The sequence below is a fragment of the Lonchura striata genome, chromosome 20, assembly GCF_046129695.1.
Source record: "Lonchura striata isolate bLonStr1 chromosome 20, bLonStr1.mat, whole genome shotgun sequence".
Lineage (NCBI taxonomy): Eukaryota > Metazoa > Chordata > Aves > Passeriformes > Estrildidae > Lonchura > Lonchura striata.
The window spans coordinates 5,436,369-5,456,319 of record NC_134622.1 but is presented as its reverse complement, the minus strand read 5'-3'; the positions used below and the strand labels follow the sequence as shown (position 1 = coordinate 5,456,319).

The window sequence follows — 19,951 nt, the reverse complement described above, 5'->3', positions numbered from 1 at the left end:
AGGGACATTGATGGAACAAGTGGCCTCTTAAAAAGGCTTCATATCTTTTGTCATCAGTGGCTGTGCAGTCATCCCAGTTGTGTTAAAAATAAAAATGAAGTGTCTTTTTAGCTACAACTTTTTTTTTTTTTTTTTTTTTTTTCACCTGGAATAAATACAGGGCAAGTTTTAGTAGTTTTTTTTCTGGCATGTCCTGCATTACCAAATTCCAGTTATTGTCTGGAACTATAGGAAGCACTGACTTTGCTTTAGATAACAGACACAGTGCTTCAGGAAAATCCTGGTTGATGTGACCAGGAAAATCCTACATATATTAAAGATGTTGGAGGTTTTGACAATTTACAACATGTTGAAATCTCATTATGGGAATGTACTATGTAGTCCCAGGGCCTGAGGTCTCACATTTTGAGGAGGGTGAGCTACAACAGGCCAGGAATTCAAGCAGCTTTTCAAGCTGCAGTTCAAATTGAGCAGAGTGACTTCAACAAGGCACCCAGGTAGAATTTTTAGTGCATCAGGTCAGGCTGGAGAGGGATCTTTTTACATGAAGATTAAAGATGAGAGCCAGGGAGCCCTTGGTACTGGGAGGAGAATCAGCACCACAGCTGAGAGTTCTCCAAGAGGTCACAGGCAATGGGAGCACCTGCCAAACCCCAAGACATCCTTCTGCTCTCCTTGGTCTTGTCACTTTTCCTTCTGTCTCTGTTTGATACTCTACAAATCCACTGCAATTCATCCTTTCCTTAACTCTGTGACTGCTAACATTTTGGGTCTGGAGCAGAGGAGCTTTTACAGCAGGAATAACTGGTAATTTACACCAGTTCTCAGTATAAAAAAGACCAGAAGAAATTTAAAACAAGCAATACCCTGGATTAATAGGTTAGTTACTTATGCAAGGGTATGCTAAGGAAACAGCCTTTTGTAGAAACAGAGATAAACCACAGAAAACCTAATGACTCCCATTTAAATGAATTCTGTATTAAATGTAATTCTAGGCAGGGAAGTGCTATACCCTGGTAGAGTATTTCTAGAAAATTTAGGTACAAAACCCAGGTAGAAAAATAAAGAAAAAAAAAAGAGATATTGACAAAATGCAGCTGTTTTGGACTCTTAGGTACTTGCTACAGCAGTATGACAACCAGCAATATTTTACTTTGGATTGTATAAAAAACACACACATCCATCATTCCCAAATACCTAATATAGAGATTGTTGCCATGGAAAATCTGCACCTAAACATCTACTTTACTAAACAACATAAACTAACAACTGAGGATGCAGTGCCTGTGTAGAAACAGAACATTTAGGCACTTGGCATCTTCCCAGTCAATGACTGTTTTAAAATGTATTAGTATGGTAATTGTCTCCAAGAACCCTGTAAAATGCACAGAACATGGGATAACAAAGGTTCAAGCTGTGAGACAATCTGGAGGAACTAATATCTTGCACTAAATATCAACCTGGTTAATTCAGACAAAATATATTCTAACGACCTCCAACACACAAAAATGCAGGAGCCAGAGGGCAGAAGGAATGGGCTGGTGGTTTTTCTGCACATTAAATTTGCAAATATCCCATGCTAAAGAATCATTTTGCATCTGTGGTGTGAATAAACCCATGTCAGAGCATGCAGAGATTGGGTCCCTCCTCATGTTATATGGAAAATACAAACACTACTGTATTATTAACTGAACTGGCACAGGTAAATAGCAGGGGCTGTACTGAGGGGTTTAAAACATTTCAATAATCATTAGATTAACCTTGTACTTCAGTTTAGAGTGATCAACTCACATTATTGAATTTTAACTGGGTAGCAGGGACGTCCTAGCACCCAGCCACAAAGGGTTAATACAATTAGAGTGAGAAAAGTCTTGTTACCAGAGGACATGTTTTGATTATTAGATCAGATGAAGATAAAGAAGCAATAATTTTGAAAGTATTTCTGTATTGTTTCATTAAGTCATAGAGTATTAAACAATTCCCCCAAGATACAGGTTGAGAACATTGCTTTAATTTGTGAAACTGTGAGTTGTTTTCTGTGGAGGCAACCATTAAAATCTCTGTTATTTCAGAAGCAATTCCTCCATAATCAAACAGGAGATCAGCACATCATCACTGAGATTTGGTGCTTTGTACAACCTGTGCCTGGCACAGGCTTTCCCAGCACTTTGGGGTGAAAGTAAGTATTTGGAAATATTTTTATAGTTGCAACAAATAAAGTTAAAGAGGGTTGAAATGACTAAAACTTTATCAATAGAGGCACTACATCAGCCACTATCAACAGAAAGCTAAATACAGAGCATTAGCCAGGCAAGGCTATGAGAAAATGGAAGGAGATTACTGAAATGAAAATCAAAGACTTGCTCTGTCATTTCTATGATCCTACTCCCTTTGAAGTTAATGGCTAAACTAATACTGACCTCACCAGGAACATGCTTTATTCCAAGAAAATCTGTCAAATGCAAGGGCTCAAGATATTTTCTATCAGGCTTTATGAAAAAGTAAAATAAAAAAAATCCCCTGAACATGGGTGGAGCCAGCAGAATGTGTTCCTCAAAACCAGGGCAGCTCCTTTCTCCCTCAATGAAAGTGGTGCCCACATGGTGACAGGTGGGCAGAGATTGATACTGTCAATGGAGTTATATAATAGGTGTCCTTTGCTCCACTGAATTTTCATAAAAATTCTGCAAAGCTAGCTTAAAGCATGCAGAAAACACTGACTGCAACACTTCAGAGTTCATTCCTAACAGGTCTCTCCCATGTGAATTATGCTCCACCACAGCAAAACCAGTAACTGCTAAAAAATGTCAGAATTAGAGCAATTTGTAAGAGTTTCAATTGAACATTAAATCATTCTGATAGAGCAAAGCTGCCCACGCCACAGTCAGAGCTGAGTGGGAACTATCAGCCTCCTGCTCTCAGAAAACTCTCAGACTATCAAACCTGCAGAACTACCAAGTCTTTAATGGAATAGATAAATTTATCTTGTTTACACTTCAGAGCTCATAGATGGTGGAACAATGAAGGAGACAGGAATTACAGGAAACTGATTCATACCCCACGTCAGGAAACATTTCTCATGCTCACTCAGAGATCAGAACTGTGTGGGCTCAGCACAGGGAATGTGAAACTGCCCAAGAGAGAGGTAAAAGGGTCATTCAAAGAATTCTTAGCTGTTCCTTCTGGTTCTAGTGAAGTGCTGCTCCTATGCAAATGAGTATAGGGCCAGACTGCTAATTATAAATGGGAATTACTGTGCAGCAAATACACAGTTAAAAATAATTGAATGGTTATTGGTAATCATAAATAAATGAATTCTTATTGTTTAAATAATTAAGTGTTATTATGTAAAAGCCTTCTCCATGTCCTAATCTTACTTGTTTCTATGCCCTAAACGATATATTTTCCATTTCCAGTGGAGAGAATCGGAGGGGGTAGCAGGAACACTGAAAGATAAACTAATTCCTTGCAAATCTTCCATATGTATAACTGGAATGGGAATTAAAAGTTTGAAAATCTAAAAGGGATTTTCTGTGCTTTTCCAGTTCAGCTGCTTCATTACACATCCATGCTCAATGTCTGTTGGGGTTTGGTGGTGTTTTTAATCCCAAAGGTAGCCTTGTCCTGCAAAAGCACATTTCAAAACAGTAAGGATTGGGCCATTTAGAATGTAAAAAACTGTGATCCCTTAGAAAACAATATATCCAGGGGGGTGGAATGGGATGGGTTTGAAGATCCCTTCTAACTCAAACCATTCTATGATTCCATGAATGCCACAGAAACCAGAATTCAGGCACATCCTGAAGACGGCTCAGGACCACAGGAAACCCCAATATCATCATCTCTGAGCTACAGCCTTACTTTGAGTGTGCTGTTCTTGGCTGTCAGCTGCTGCTCCAGCTGGGAGATTTGGCTGCTGGAGTTCTCCCTCAGCTTGGTGAGGCTGCCCTGGAGCCTCTGGACGTCTTCGACGAGCTGGGCGATCTCGCGCTCCTTGGCAGCCAGCTCCACTTCCAGGCTGGAGCGAGTCAGCACCTCGATGGCCTGCTCCTGGAGGGAAAACAGCATCAGAGCCAGAAGGGAAAGAAGGGCAGCAAACCTAAATTCAGGGTAGTCAGGCAAGGAGCAAACACAGCATTGGGTGGCACAAGAAACAGACAGCTCCTAAATCTGGGACTTCTGTGATTGACATCGGGAATCTGGAAGATGGAATTTCCTACATCCCAGGACAGCTCCTAAATGTGGGACTCGTGTGATTGAACCTGGAAGATGGAATTTCCTACACCCCAGGACAGCTCTCTGGGAAAATGAGGGTAACAGAGGGAATAAATTTCCCTATTTCATAAGTGCACTGGAAAGATGCAGCAGTGAAAGTCAAAGGATTCTATTTAGATCTATTTATTATTAATAGCCCAAGTGCTTTGACAACTATGAAAATCTGTGCTTACAAAATACTAATCAGATAAAATATTCTGAAGTAATGGAGCAGAATTTCTTAATCAGGAATGGCAGAGCCGTGTGCCTGTGGCTCTCTGCATGTACACTGCACGTTTTGGGCAAAATTGTCAAAAATTTCCCCAAACTGCTACTTCCAATGAACTTGATCCTTGCATGAAAATTGTTCATGTTAACATCATTGCAAGCATCCCTCCACAGGGAAGAAGAGAGATGTGACAGCTCTAAGACAAGGCCATTCTCCCTTTGGTCACCACTTGCAGAAATTCCCTTTCCTAAATTTTCCTTCTTCCAGTTTCCCACAGCTGTAAAATCTGTCCTCAAGTTTGGAACTTCCTCTCTGGACTGACCTCCTGGGAGGACAACGAATCAGAGAAGACAGAGAGGTCCAGAAGGAGGCAGATCCATGCAGAAAAGATTACAGAGACTAATTGCACCATCTCTGTCTCCTTCTGTGCTGGGAGATCACAGCTGTGATGAGCTGGGGAGCTCTGAGCCTCCCCCATGGAGAATGAGAGGAAAGCCTTGTGGGGGCAGGAGGCAGCCCAAGGAGGGGCACACATTCCATTAAAGAGCTCAAAATGCATCTCACAAAGGTTAATGGCTGTTCCTCAGAAGCCAGTGAAGGTGAGAATCCATTCAGCAAGAGGGAGATGAAGATGGTGAGCACTAAACCAAAGATCTGTGGTGAAAGAGCTGAGAATTCACCCCAGCTACACCCTGACAGCTGAAGTTGACACTGCAGCAGATTGAAATATACTCCATACCCACTTTTCTGGGAATACAAGAACAGCAAAATCCCCTTTTTCATATCTTCTGAACATTCAGCTTGATTCTCAGTGACTACACCCCGCTGCACTCACAGAAAGCTGCATGTACGAACAGCAGTTAACAACACTCTCCTATTACACTGAATTATACTTTTAACTTGAAAAAACCTCTAATTTGCTTGCATGAAACATCACAAGTTGTATAATCATCTGCTGCTTGTGCCTATTGAGACTAGAACGTAGAGTCTGAAATAAGATAGATAATGATCATTTTCATCCTGCAGTAGTTGTCATATTAAATATAAATGAAGTGCAGAAGTACTATTAAATACAAGAAAGACCTAATGTTAAAATAATGATAAGACTAGGACACAAGATAGGAAGAGGCAGGTAATTCAGAGTTACAAGTGATATTCAGGCTTTTTATTTTGTGTTTTGCAGCCTACTTGTCTATCTTTTAACTTCTCTGAGAAAATACTGGGTTGTATTAATAGACAACCAAACAGATCTGGAGGACTTATGGTTTGTTACTCATTCTCTGCAAATGATTTTTAAAGGCAGCCATGTGTTCCTCTGCTATCAGTGTCAAGCACGTATAAGGCTTACAAGGAAAAAAAAGCAATGATTTCTTTTGTTTCTTAAATCTGCTGCTTAGAAGTAGACTAAATTTCACTTAATTGCATATTTACATTTAAATACTCCTATTTCTCCTTTGGCAAACAAAAATCAAAATCATCTGGCTGCTGATGTGTGATACCTGCTCACCCAGGGCCAGCTGGAGCCCTGTACCAACCCCCTGTGCCTGCAGGTCCCATCAGCAGCCTTGGCTTAATCACAACCACACGGAGGAGGCAGCAAGCAGGAGTACAGGGCATCTTCTCCATTTCCCAGGGATTTATAGGTGTAATTCTCAGTTTAGATACAGCCAGTGAAAGCTGGAGTGGTATCAAACTTATTTCCAGTTTGTCTGACAGCCCAGACAGGGACTTAGGAGAGGCAGAGAGGGCAGGGAGCTGTGGGTGCCCTGGGGATGGAGCCCACACCTCTGGGGCCCATGGGCAGGCAGGTGCTGACAGCCACCAAAGCTCTCTTGCTGCCTCCATTTCTCCTCTGCTGATGCTCTCAGCCATGTGAAATGATTTCTGAGAGCTGTGCTGTCCACCTGGAGCAGGGAGTGATGGATCACCACAGAGCCAAGCGAGCTCTGTCCTTGCCGTGGTCTCCTCCAGCCACCAGCCCCCTCAGAAGCTGAACCCGCCACGATCCCAAAGGAACACCCTTCCCTTTTAGTTAAAATATGACTTCAAACAGCTGTTTTTATAGCTGTGGGCATAAATTGAAGGAGCTGTACTGCAGGAATGCCAGAAACCTGTAAGAGTCAGTAAATATTTTCTCTCACCACATCAGGTGCCTTCTGGATCTGCGTAGCAAGCTGGAGAGATTTGTTAGCTGATGAGAGCTGCTCCCTTAAGGTCTCTGCCTCTCTCTGAGCCACCTCTGCCCTCTGAAGGAAATGAAAAGGGGTGAAAAGAGAAAGTACATTCAGTTTAACAACTGACAATTATTACAAGAACATTCATCAATTCATGCCTGACTGAATATAATTGATTTTCCTAAACACTCAACCTAATAAATGTTAGAAAAAAACACAGAATGTGATGGATTTTTATTTTAAACAGTACAAGGAAGAAATAATTGAGCGATTATGACAGTAATTTAACGCTAGGAGCAAGGAATCCCCTGCTGATACTAATGCTGCGGCCCACTGAATTTCCCAGACTGAATAAATACAAGTGGAAATGGAGTCTTTTTATTCAATTTCTTTCTATTCTCATAGACCAAGCAGATTTTATTGCAAGGCTCCTCATGGGAATAATTCTCACGGGTAAATGCTGAATTAAAAGATATTCTGACCACTCTCTCAAACACATATACAATGTTGTTGGCTGTCTTTCTGCAGTAATTATTCCCTAAAACATGAATTGTTAGATTCTTTTCTTTCAGCAGGTCTATTTATTCAACAATATTTAACCCCAAAGTGACAATTTTGCACAGCTCAGGTACCAGCTGCTGAGGATTTATGCAATAGCTGATAAGCCTTTGACTTGGCCACTGGTCAAAATTCCCATCTAAATATTGAATAGTAATAGAAAGGAGAAAGACAGAATGATGAGGGAAAATTGTCTGTACAAGAGTTTGGGTAGAGACAGATGGATCAGTAACTTCAGGCAATAAATAGCAGCAAAGTCCTTTTCATAACTGTCTGTAAGCTTCTGTTAGAAATGGAACAAAACCTGTTTTTTTTACAATATACACTCCTCCTGGCAAGGCTGTCTTCTCTCTTTTTAAAAAAATGTATTTTATTGTTATAAAATGACAATGCTTTCCTCCCTCAGTAATCACTGCTTTTTGCCTGGGCTACTCCATGCAAATCATGCTGTGCTTTCAGAAAATAGACAAAATAATTTTCTATCTCTACTTACAATACCTATCCCCAATTCTACCAAACCCATCAGCTGCCACCAGTGAAGGTCAAAACTTTTATTGACCAGCTGATGGATCCCTTCCTTCATGGAATGACAAATTCCCACTGCCATTTTTGAGCCACCCAAACTTCCACAGACTCCTTGCTAATCCTTTGGAAAATCTAAAATCTAAATATAAATCTAAAATAGTGAATATAGAACACAGAGCAAATATAAAGCCTGTAGTGAATCTAAAATTACAGTGAATATAGAAGCTATAGCAAATATACAACTTATAGTAATATAAAACATATAATGACTATAAAATCTATAGCAAATATTAAAATCTATAGAAAATATGAACCCTACAGTGAATGTAAGCCTTACAGCCCTGTGTGTGTGGTCTCTGACTCCCTCCTCAGTCAAAGCAGACTCTGCATGTTTAATCAATGAGTAAACTAACAGCAATCAAATACTAAACGCATCATCTGCGCTATTTGCTCACAACATTGTATTAAATGATTTTGCATAGGTTCTACAGCTGTAATTAAAATGTGATTGTAAAAAGTACAGTGACGTGGCTCCAATAATCAGAGCAGGGGACACAAGCTATTGTGTGCTTGGAAAACGTGGAAACAGCAGCAAAAAAGGCACAAAAAGAGGGATTTATGTTGTTTATGCAGCTGGATAATATTAGGATAAATACTGAGCTAACAATACACATTGAGATAAATTATTTTCTGCTACTTTATTAGATGTGCAGCTACATATATTGATCTAATAACTGCAGAACAACTCCAGCAAAGCAGGACAAGTTACTACACTGTGGCACTTGCTCTTCCATCTACTGCTGTATAAGTAATGGGTTTTGCAGCCTTGAGCAATTCTGCTGATGGCTTCCATTCAGTGCAGCATTGTTTGGAGAATCTATTCAGCTCGCATGCGAGCAAACCACAGAGGATATTGCTAATAGGTGGTACATCTGCATATACAGTGAGCTGTCAGCTGCCCTTTCTGCACAGCCTCCCCAGCCAATTCCCAACACCTGTTGTGATCCTAGGAATAATACCAGACAAGATTTCATACTAGGCATTGTTAAAAATACATCAGCACACACTCTGGGCAATTCTATTTGGGAAATATTGGTCAATTCCCCTCTTTTTTCCCTCCTCTCACAGAATGGAAGCTTTTTAGAGCCAGAATTACAGATGTGCTCAGTGTCTGGAAAGCACTTGTGGGTGCTATCGCAATATAAATTATAAATGACACAAAAAACCCTGTTAAAAGAATGCTAGTTTCAAATTTGAGCACTTACAAGTTTGGAAAAGCCAAACCTGAGGCTGGTGCTCAGCCCCCCTGTGCTAGGGTTCAGGAGTGGGATGGCACCACACAGGACCTGCTGTGGCTTTTCCAATGAGATTTTCCCACTGAGATGCCCTGCTCCATCAGCTCTGAGAGGAACATGGCTTGGTGAGTGATCTTCTCTTTGTCCTCTTGCTCTCTGTGTGACCCTGCACTTCATTTGCTCCAAGCTAATCCCGCTCCCCTCTGCCGATGGCATTAACCTCTTCCTCACAGGAGCCTTGCTGCAGCACCAGAGGTGCTCCAGGACATTAATACTGCACTGGCACAGTGCAGAGGAGCTGTTTGGGTTCCCTGGCACACCTCCCTGCACCACAGCCCTGGCTGGAGGCTCCCAGCCTGCCAGGAGCTGTCCCTGCCGTTCCTGAGCCGAGACCCTGCGCAGTGGCTGCAGTGCTGCTCCCCTGCCAAACCCTCTGGGTTTGCCTCTTCCACTGCCAGCCCTCTCTGCTTGTCACTCTGTCCCCTTCCTAATTCATTTTGGCTGCTGGAAGCACCATCTCTGTCTCCTCTGTGCTCCACAGCACCTTTAGCTCCAGGCAGGCAAACCCCAGCTCGTACCTCGCACGACCTAATGAACATCCACAAACTTCCAGAATGAGCCTTACCCCCACGATTTCCTCCTTCTTCTTTTCCTCCTTCCTCTTCTCGTTGTTTCTTCTCCAAATGTCCTCACAAACGGTCCTCCAAGTGTCCCTGTCCCGGTGTCTGTCCCCATTCCTTGCCCACCAAGAACCCTTCTCCCCGTCCTGCTCCCATGCTCATGTCTCCAGTCATGGCAGGGGCAGCCTGGGGAGTATCTCCTCTCCTTGTGCCCCCACAAAATTTCACATCACACCCAGAAAAAGCAAAACCTGCCTGGTGGATGCTCACCCAGCCAGAGCAGTGACAGACTGCGGCGTGCCTGGGACAGGCACTGGCAGAAAAGGCTGAACAAATTCAAACCAGATTCTGCTGAGTTTCTGTGAACTCTTTTTTCCAGACTCTTATAGGCTGGCCAAACTTGAGGTTGTTTTTTAATGATTATTATTATTTTTTTATTTTTCTACTTGAAGCAACAGAAGATACAACCCTGAGAAAAAAGGGAACTGTCCCTCATCAAACCCCTTCTATTAAATCTGGGCACAGCAGGCTCCTCACCAAAACAGCAAGAAAAACTCGTAACATCTGGGGGAAAATGAATTTCTTTTTCCTAATCTTCTTTTTAAAAATGGTTGAACGATTTTTCCTGAAGTAAGAAGAAAGAGAGCAGCCAGAGACAGGCGCCCAGTATGGAAAATGGCTAAACCCGAGGAAGCTTGCACAACTTGGAGCCACTGCAAAGCTCACAAAACCTTCTGTTTGTGTGAAACTGTCCCACTTCAGCTGAGAAACACAGAGAGATTCAGAGAATTACAGGAAGGGTTTGGAAGGGATTTTAAGCCCATCCAGTGCCACCCCAGCCATGGCATGGACACCTCCCACTGTCCCAGGCTGCTCCTAACCCCAGTGTCCAGCCTGGCCTTGGGCACTGCCAGGGATCCAGGGGCAGCCACAGCTGCTCTGGGCACCTCTGCCAGGGCTGCCCATCCTCCCAGGGAACAATTCCCAATTCCCAGTATCCCATCCATCCCTGCCCTCTGTCATTGGAAGCCATCCCCTGTGTCCTGGAACTCCATCCCTTGTCCCCAGTCCCTTTGCAGCTCCCCTGCAGCCCCTTTGGGTACTGGATATTCCACAGCACAGTTGCTTTTCAGCAGGCAGTGCTAAAACTCCCAAATCCTATGCACAGCCTAAAAAAACCCTTAATGACCAGTGACAGTCACACTAATGGCCTTGATGAAGCTCATGCAAATCCAGTGTTGCCCAAAATCCTATTTTTCAGCATAGTTCACTCGTGTATTTCCTCCTAATTCCTACCACTGTTTTCTAGTACAGAACTACCTCCCCTGGTAACAAAATATTTCAAAATAGTTCCATTTTCCCTCATATAGCAGGTAAATATTGTACAGCTCACAGTGAAGCCAGGAGGTCATGATTGTAATGCTGCCGTGTGCTTTCCAATTAAAAATAGAAAAAAAAAAAACCTTACACAATATATCCAGTTTAAATTATTCTCCTTGTTTCCTGACAAGATAATGAATAGCATGAACCGAGTGCTCTTCTACTTACAGTAAAATGTTAATTTGATCAAAGACCAGTGGTGTGAACAGCAAAATGAGATACTAATGTGAAAAAAATGTATAACCTTTCCCTTAAAGTTCCACCAGCCCAACTCTATTTCCTTATTCCATGCTAAATTCAGTGCTGTATGTGGGAAAATCTTCCTATGGGTGAGGAAGGGGTATTATCACAAGTAATTCTGCTGCAGTTAATGAGCCTGGTTATGGCAGCAATCACCATGCTTGGAGCTGACATTCAGACTTGCAAGCTGCTGCAAAAGCTGTGTTTCTTGGAGTACAACATCAATTAAGACACACTGGTTCAATGTGCTTTAATTTCCTAACTTTTCAGATGTAAAAATTTGCTATAAAACCTTAAGATAGCCTTAACTTCCACAGAACTTCAGCAATGTTAGAAGAACATCAGGGACATGAAAGATTTTTCAGGGTTCTGGCACCTATTTTTTCCAACAATGGCGAAATAAATGGAAAAAAAAAGAAAAAACTCCACCAACCAGATGAGGTTGGGTTGTCTTCAATCTTGTCTTCAGGCTATTGCACTTTCCTCTGTGTGTTGAAAGGCTGCCAGATAAATGTATTCCCAACTGATAGCCAGGCATTTGCAGGAAAGCCATGTTTGCATGAAAATAATATTAACCATATTTTGCCTTTATATAGAACTTCTCCCTGCAAGGAACTTAAATGCCCTTTGCAAAGCAAACGTTTTTATTCCCATTTTACAGACAGTGAAATCCCAGGATTAAGTGAATGCTTTCATCTGCCATGAAGCAGGGCAACTTAACTGGATTTGGGCTGGGAGGGACCTCAAATCTCATCTCATTCCACCCCTGCCAGGGCAGGGACACCTTTCCCCATGCCAGGGTGCCCTGGCCTGGGGCACTTCCAGGGATGTGGCAATTCCCCAGGGGATGGCACACAACGAAAGCACCCAGTGCACTGCCAGGGGAGTCAGAAAGAAAAGCAAATCCTCTGGCAGTGTCTGTGCCAGCTTTGTGCAATGCAGGAGTGGAGCAGGATGAATTCCCTTCCTCGTGGAGGTGCAAACCCAAGGATGCTCACAGCAACCCCCCTCCCCGAGCATCAGCACCACCTGTATTGTGCTGCACTTGTGCTGCTGAGTGAAAAGGGGAATTTATTCCATCTGCTGCTCAAAAACATACATATTTTATAGCAATCTCACTTAGCAGGAATATCTTTTCGAACCATTTTCCAATGTGATTTGTTGGAGACAGGAAAGTGTCACACACAAGGAAATAAAAAATAATCTTGAGAGCAGCCTTTCTGCTAAAACACCCTGGTGAGGTTTTCTTTCTACTTTTATAGCAGACACTGTTTTATGTATTTTAGTGGCAGTTTGGCTCCAAAAATTGCTTAAATTCACCAACTCTTCCTCTACAGACTTTAAAACCCAACACTACATTTCTGTGGAATAAATGATATTGATCCAGTCTAGATTCTTTAATAAAAGCTGCTGTATTTTAGAAAGTACAGTTTTCTTGATTTATTGGTATTAGAAGTTTCTATATTTGACTTTCTTTCCCCAGAAAAAATAAGTACTAGAAATCTGGGAGCATTATCAGCACTGTGAAGATGGAAAGAAAACCAATGGAAACATTTGGCTTTTCCAAAGGGATAACAGAAGAAACAAAAAATTCTTCTACAAGAAAAAAATTATTCTACAGTTTACACAGCATAGTCCACACACACACACACACACACACACACACACACACATAAAAAAAAAAAAAAAAAAGTCTCATGTTTTCTTTCTCTTAGCACTCTCAAAAATCTAAGGACACCAATACTTGAGTCTGCTTTTCAAATTGATTTCCTCCTCTTTCAGATTAAAATACAACAACCCAGGAGCAAACAGCCCTAACCAAAGTTTTTCTCTTTTTGTTTTAAAAGTGGAAAAGCACCTTTTCCTATGCAGGAATCTCAAATTACAAAGCCCATTGGATTTAATTTTTTTTTAACTATGTGATCAATATGTAAAGGCAGAAAAGAGATCTGGACACATCAATGACATGAAGCTACAAATTCAGACTCAGCATTAAAACCTTAAAACAAACCCAGCTGTAATTTTAAAAAATCAAATGCATTTATATAAAATATAATATATTTAAATATTAGAATACATTTCAATATTTCTGGTTTCACAACCTAGAAATTATTCTTCCCAACAAAAACCTCTGTTTTTCTCAGGCACAACTGGATGATTCCAGGTTCCTGGATGAAGTACAGAAATGGAACAATAATTCATTTGAATAAATTTGTAGTCCCAAAAGATTCGTGACTCTGCTGCCATAAACACTGGAAAGGTGTAAACTTGAAAAGGTACAGGAAAGTGCTAACCATAAATATTTGTCTAAAATAAACAGTCACACAACTGTAACTGCTGTGAATGCAGAAATGCATACTGGAGCTTCATTAACTTCCCTGATTGGAAATTAGAATATTCTGGGAATCAAACAATAAAAAATTCAAAGACGCTGTATCCCAAACTATGATAAATCATTTATTTTGACAAGTACGTGTAGTTTAGTTTTAATTATTTATTCTTATACTTCGTAGCATATCAGAAAATATGCAGTGATTTATTGTGCAAAATGAAATCTTAATAAAACTAGTCCCTTCACCAAACTACAGCATTATTAAATCTTCATGGAAATGCAGGGGGAACTCTGGGTTATGTTATCAAGTTTTGTCATTGAGCTGCTGGGTTAATAAAGTGAAAGGAGCCCTTCCTCTTGGATTTGGCTCTACTGTGTCCTCAGTGGGACTGAGTCCCACAGCCCTGGGGATGAGGAGAACGTGGACAGGAATTCTGCAGCACAGCTCTCCTGGTGGATTTTGGAGATGATGGAATTGCACCTTTCACCATGGAACCAGTGGGGGTTTTGGCTTCAGATCTCACACCCTTCCTAAAGCTCCATGGCAGGAGCTAACAGCTCCCCTCCACGCAGCTGGACCAGACATTTCATGCACTATTCTTGCCTTTTTTATATAAAAAACCCTCTCAGGACTTTCCAAGGGAAGGGTTACACCCATGTCACCCTCTCTGCCAGCCAGAATGGAGCAGCCCTACCATAAAATCCCACTCAAGATCGTGGATTAATGGCACTGAGCACCTGGATCAGCAGCTGAGAAAAAGGGGCTGTCCCCACCCCTCATCTGCAGCACCCAGTGAGGGAGTCATTTCTCCCACTGTTACATTTTGTGGGAAAATTCAGTTTACACCTTGTATTAATGACACAATGGAGAGGGAGGGAGCTTTGTGGTCACTATACCTCCCTCTCTGAGCACAAAATTGCAAAGCTCACTGGCATTTAAGGCAATTATTCTGATGAACCAGTAATTTGTTCTGGGGCTGGTATTAAGCAAAGTAGCCCAGAAAGCTCCTGCATGAAAAAAACTTGAGGATCTAAGTGAGAAAAATCATTGGGAAAAGAGAGGTGATGGAGCTGAGGATAAGATTGGTCCCTGCTTCACCCCACAGGACACAGGGAGCCAGCTCTGTCCCTGTGGATTTGATCATTTCTGTGGACACCTGGACCAAGGGCAGGGGGCACATCCACTCTCCTGTTCCTGCAGAACTGGGGTGGGAAAGGCACTCCCCACCTCCCAGGAGCCAGAGAAGAGTCCTCACAACAGCAGGTTCTGAAGTGCCAGCTCTGGATTTAAAAAGGGAGATAACACGGAAATGCATTTTCAAGAAGTGTCAGATATATAAAAATTTACACTCATTTCTTTTTTCCATATTTTCAGTGGAAACATGTAAATCTGTGCTCTGAATCCCAGTGGTCCGGGTCAGAGCAGCAAAACATCACATCCACATCAGCAAGGCAGTCCCTGAGCAAAGCAGGAATCGTGCTGAGCACTACTCTTTAAAGGTAGCCTTAATAATGGGGAATGAGCACTTACTGAAATGGTAAAAGGAAATGTTAATTTAACTATTAAATACATAATTAGGTTAAGTACTTGTTTCTGCAATTGTAACACTTCAGCCTGATGCAAACTCACTTTCTGGCCTATGCAATAGATTTAATTTCTTCCAGTAATTTTTTTTTTTCAACTATGAAGAGGTAAAACACAGGAATTGCTGCTACAAAGATTAGATATAATTCATCAAAGTGCTTTATAAAGATAAAGCACCACACAAGGCAAAGACTCTATGGGTGTGTTTCAGCAAATGAGCTGAGCCACTGAACCTGCCCTTCCCTTCTGCAGCTCCTCCAAGGCCACAGAGTCCCTCTGTGTCCCTTTGTGTCCCTTGTGGGGTCCCAGCACAGCAAAGACACAATTCCAGAGGAGGCCACTGCAGCCAGGCTGGGAGAGCTGGGGGTGCTCACCTGGATGAGAGAGGGATCCAGAAAACCTCAGAGCCCTGGCAGGGCTAAAGGGGCTCCAGGAGAGCTGCAGAGGGACCTGGGACAAGGGATGGAGGGACAGGACACAGGGAATGGCTCCCACTGCCAGAGGGCAGCGATGGATGGGATATTGGGAAGGAATTTTTGGCTCTGAGGGTGCTGAGCCCTGGCACAGGGTGCCCAGAGCAGCTGTGGCTGTCCCTGGATCTAAGGTCAGGTTGGACAGGACTTGGAGCAGCCTGGGACAGTGGAAGGTGTCCTTGCCCATGATCTTTGAAGTCCCTTCCAACCCAAACCATTCCATGATTCTGTGATTTGGGTGCTGTGGCTTCTCCCATGTGGCTTTTTTTGAGCTGCCTCAAGCTGCTAAGAGAACAAAGGTGGCCCCTTCATCCCAAATCCAGGCTTTGCTGCACTTGCTGAGCTCAGTGAAGGGTTCCCCAGGGGCCAGAGCTGCTGTTTGGGAGGGGATGGGACCTCAGCAGCCAGGAGGGAGGAGGAGGAGGAGAAGGAGATGGGGCAAGGGGAGACAGAATCCCCTCCTCTGGTTTTCCAACAGCTCAGATGAATGGGCATGCTGGTTTTATGTACAGTCAGATTTTGCAGAATAACAACCAAACTAAGGGTTATGCACATAAGTAGTTGTAAATATTACCTAATTACAAGACAAGTACCACAATGAAGTAAAAAAAAACAACCTACATTGCAGCTTTGTATCAGTTAGACAGAAAAATAGCATTTCAAGATGAATAGGTATAATCCATTTTTGGAGGCAATGAGGAATTCAGAAATACCTTTTCTTTAACTACAGCCCCCTGTAGACTGAGGGGAAAAAACCAACTACTGGGTAAATCACTGCAAAATGTACTGCCTTTGCAAAAATCACAAAATAATTCTACCAAAACATTTTTAACACCTACATAATTTCACAAAAGTCTACAAATTTTCAAATAATTACTAGCACTTTCATAAATATTTAATGCTGTCTACAAAAGTTTGACAGAACTAAAAACCCACTGTTCAAACACCAGTTTGCTTTTACTGACTAAATAATCAACTCAACAACTTACAAATACGATTTTGGCTTCATTAACACATTAAGATGCTGGAGTGTGTCCAGGGAAGGGAACAGAGCTGGGGAAATGTCTGGGGCACCAGGAATGGCTGAAGGAGCTGGGAGGGCTCAGTCTGGGGAAAAAAAAGGCTCAGGGGGAGCTTTTCTCTCCCAACAACTCCCTGGAAGGAGACTTTAGGTGAAGGCTGGGCTCTGCTCCCAGGTTACAAGTGATAGGACATGAGGAAACAGCCTCAAGATGCTCCAAGGGAGGTTTAGGTTGAATATCAGGGAAAATCTCTTCACTGAAAGGGTTGTCCAGCCCTGGCACAGCTGTCCAGGGCAGTGGTGGAGTCCCCATCCCTGGAGGGATTTCAAAGCCCTGTGGATGTGGCACTTGGGGACATGGCTTAGTGGTGGCCTTGGCAGTGCTGAGTGATGGTGGGACTGGGTGATCCTGGAAGGCTTTTCCAGTGGAAATGATTCTGTGATTTGCATTTTTCCAGTTTTCCCAGAACTAATGCAAAGGCCAACAGCACTCACTGCAGACTTGACAGCTGCAGCAGGGAGTGTGGGGGCTGAAAGCTGATCTGGCAAAAGGGAAAAGACAAAACAAAACAGCAGCTGGAGCAGGGGGTACATTTTCAACAGGATCAGTGACCTGGTCTGGCTCACACAACCACTGCTGACAGCAGGACCCAGGCAGGGGAAGGAGCTGCCACTATTCCTCCTGGAAGGGAGCTGCTCTTAGGTAAACTTCATCTGGATTATAAACCCATAGCCTGGGAGATTGAAGATGACAATCTCTGGTGGTACCTGGCAGAGGGATTAATGAAGCTCACTGATAAGCAAATCCTGGCTGAGGTTTCCCTCAGTGAAAGCAGCACCCCACTGCTTGTGGAATTTCCAGTCTCATGGAATCCTGCCTGGCCATGCACATCTCCAGCACCTCACTCACTCAGAAAGGTTCTCTGCAAGGTTGGTGGGTTTGGTTTGTTAAAAGTCAGTATTTTTGCCACTCATGCCAGGAGTGTGTGCACTGGGAGGAGTGACCAGAGAGACATTTCACAGCCCAAATTAGTATCTGCAGGAACAAATGGCAATTTCTTTGTGGTCCTGCACAGGAAGAACAGTCTGATCCAACCCTTGCTAAAAATTAATATGCCAATAAAACACAGCAGAAAAGGAAGGGGGATAAAAAGTCTGGAGAAGACCCCAAAATCTGCAGTCCTGCCACAGGACAGAGGCCCTTTAATCTGGGAAACCATCCACCTGCATGTCTGAGTAGGGGCCAACATGACGGACTTAGAAACATAAAGCCAAGAATAACTACAGTGAGAAGCATAAGATTAAATTATTAGAAGGTAAATATATGGCAAGCACTGCTCCACTGTGCACACAGTCCTTAGAGAGCATCCCTGAAGAGCTGTATTTTGCTCAAAATTTGCATATTTTCTTACTCCACACAGTTATGACTGCGAAATGCATATAAAAAAAACTGTCGTGAAATCCAAAAGAGAATTAAAAAAGAATAATCAAAGTCACACTTAGAATTTTATGGGGCACTCATTTGAAATCCTACCTGATTCGCTCTTTCAAGGTCTGTCATGATCATCTCGATTTCATCAGCCCTGGGAGAACAAGAGAGCAGAAGTTTTGTTATCACACAGAGAACTGGCTGCTGCAGGAGCTCAGGCACAGCAACAGGCACAGCACACCACCAATTGTCAATATTGATTTGGAAAAGGACACAGCAGCATTGAGCAGCTCATCTCCTGACTGGTGAGATCCCCTGGAGTTTTCTGGACCACTCTGCAAATGTCTAATTCCTCTGCCTGTCCCCCTTTCTGCACTGCAATAGGCAAATTGGTATCTGAGCATATTCATTGGATCTTTGAAGGTCTTACTCCCAAAATTCCAAGCAGGGTCATTTTTCCAAGATGTAAAGGTGTTTCCCAAGTGATAATTATGGAGCAGTCAAAGACTGCAGTTCTTCAGTCAACTCCCCACATATACAAAAGCAACCGCCTAGTTTTCTGTTTCAGTGTGCCCAGAAGTTTGGTTCTTAATTTGGCTAAAAAAAAATAAAAAAATCAAGAGGTCAAAGAGACCAAGAAATTCAATTTTACATTATGTTGAAAGGAGGGTTTTTTTGACAAGACTTTATCAAACTCTAAATTTAGACCCCTAATGCACTTCGCAAAGCTGAATTGAAAAGTCAAAGGGTTGAAAACTATACAAATAGTCAAGGAAAAAAGAGATCCTTCAGTTCTCTGTGTTAGGGAGCAGCTCCCAGACCTGATCCCTTAAAAATCAGCATTTCTAATACTTCACTCACACAAATGGAGCCAATCCTTAAGCAATCTTTTCTTATCTTCATGCTCAATCATGGGCAAATATTTCCCACTCAGGCTCTCACCTGGGAAAGGTACAAGGAGAAAGGGCTGACAGCCCTAAAGAATGTTCTGTATCAATATAATAAGACATATTATTCTCCCCAGACATTCTGCCTGTCTTGTATGCCTGAACCATATGGAAGCAATAAACACTGTCCTCATCTCCTCTGAACAGCAGCTTTACCAGCAAGTCCTTTTGCAATCTGCCAACACCATAATGTCTGGTTTTTGTTTTTAATCTGTAGCAGATCATTATCAGTAAAAGCTGTGAAATACTGGAATTCCCTTCCTCTGCCCATGCAGAAAAGTCAGGGTTTATTTTTCTGCTGATTCTCACAGAAGATCCATTTCCCTGTGCAGGTGTTTGTTAGGAAAGATGGTTAACTGAAGTACATCAGGGTTCTGGCACACTCCACACTGGATCATTACAGTGAATATTGACTTATTCCTCAACAGCATTTTAGGCTTTTGGGTGTACACTTAGGGAAAATCCAGCAAAAGATCATAATAAGTAAATGTGCATGTATATAAATTAATGGAAAATTATTTTTAATTACAGCCTTTAATGCTGTTGGGGCAACATGAACTGCCTTCTGAAAAGATCTTTTGGACAATAATGGAAAACAGATTAACATGTGTTTTCTGGTGCAGGAGAAGCTAATGTGCTCTCAACATCGAGCAGAAATCCTGCACACCATGTTTTGAATTAATAATAAATAATGGTCATTACTTACTGAACTGAACAACTACTGCCTGGGCAAAAAGGGTTCAAGGGAGTAGCCACAAGACTGACCTGGGCACATTAACATCAGCCTGCAATAACACTTTCCATCTCTTTAGCCTCTGCAGTTGTAAAACATCTTTTGTTTTAGACTCCAGACCCAAAAAACTTATTAACCCACTTATGGAAATGACAG

The 19,951-nt window shown here is 42.4% G+C and overlaps 1 protein-coding gene across 6 annotated transcripts in view; it reads right to left on the bottom strand.

The window, feature by feature from the left end:
- The window catches only part of CUX1 (cut like homeobox 1), a 269,656-nt gene that overhangs the window by 81,848 nt on the left and 167,857 nt on the right, over positions 1 to 19,951 (bottom strand). For all 6 annotated transcript variants that reach the window (XM_021550821.3, XM_021550817.3, XM_021550818.3 and 3 more), the window contains exons 9-11: positions 18,221 to 18,269; positions 6,625 to 6,729; positions 3,862 to 4,050 (exon numbers count right to left, since the gene is read on the bottom strand). In XM_021550821.3, coding sequence (XP_021406496.2) covers positions 3,862 to 4,050; positions 6,625 to 6,729; positions 18,221 to 18,269 — 343 coding nt within the window. The remainder of the gene's footprint in view (positions 1 to 3,861; positions 4,051 to 6,624; positions 6,730 to 18,220; positions 18,270 to 19,951) is intronic.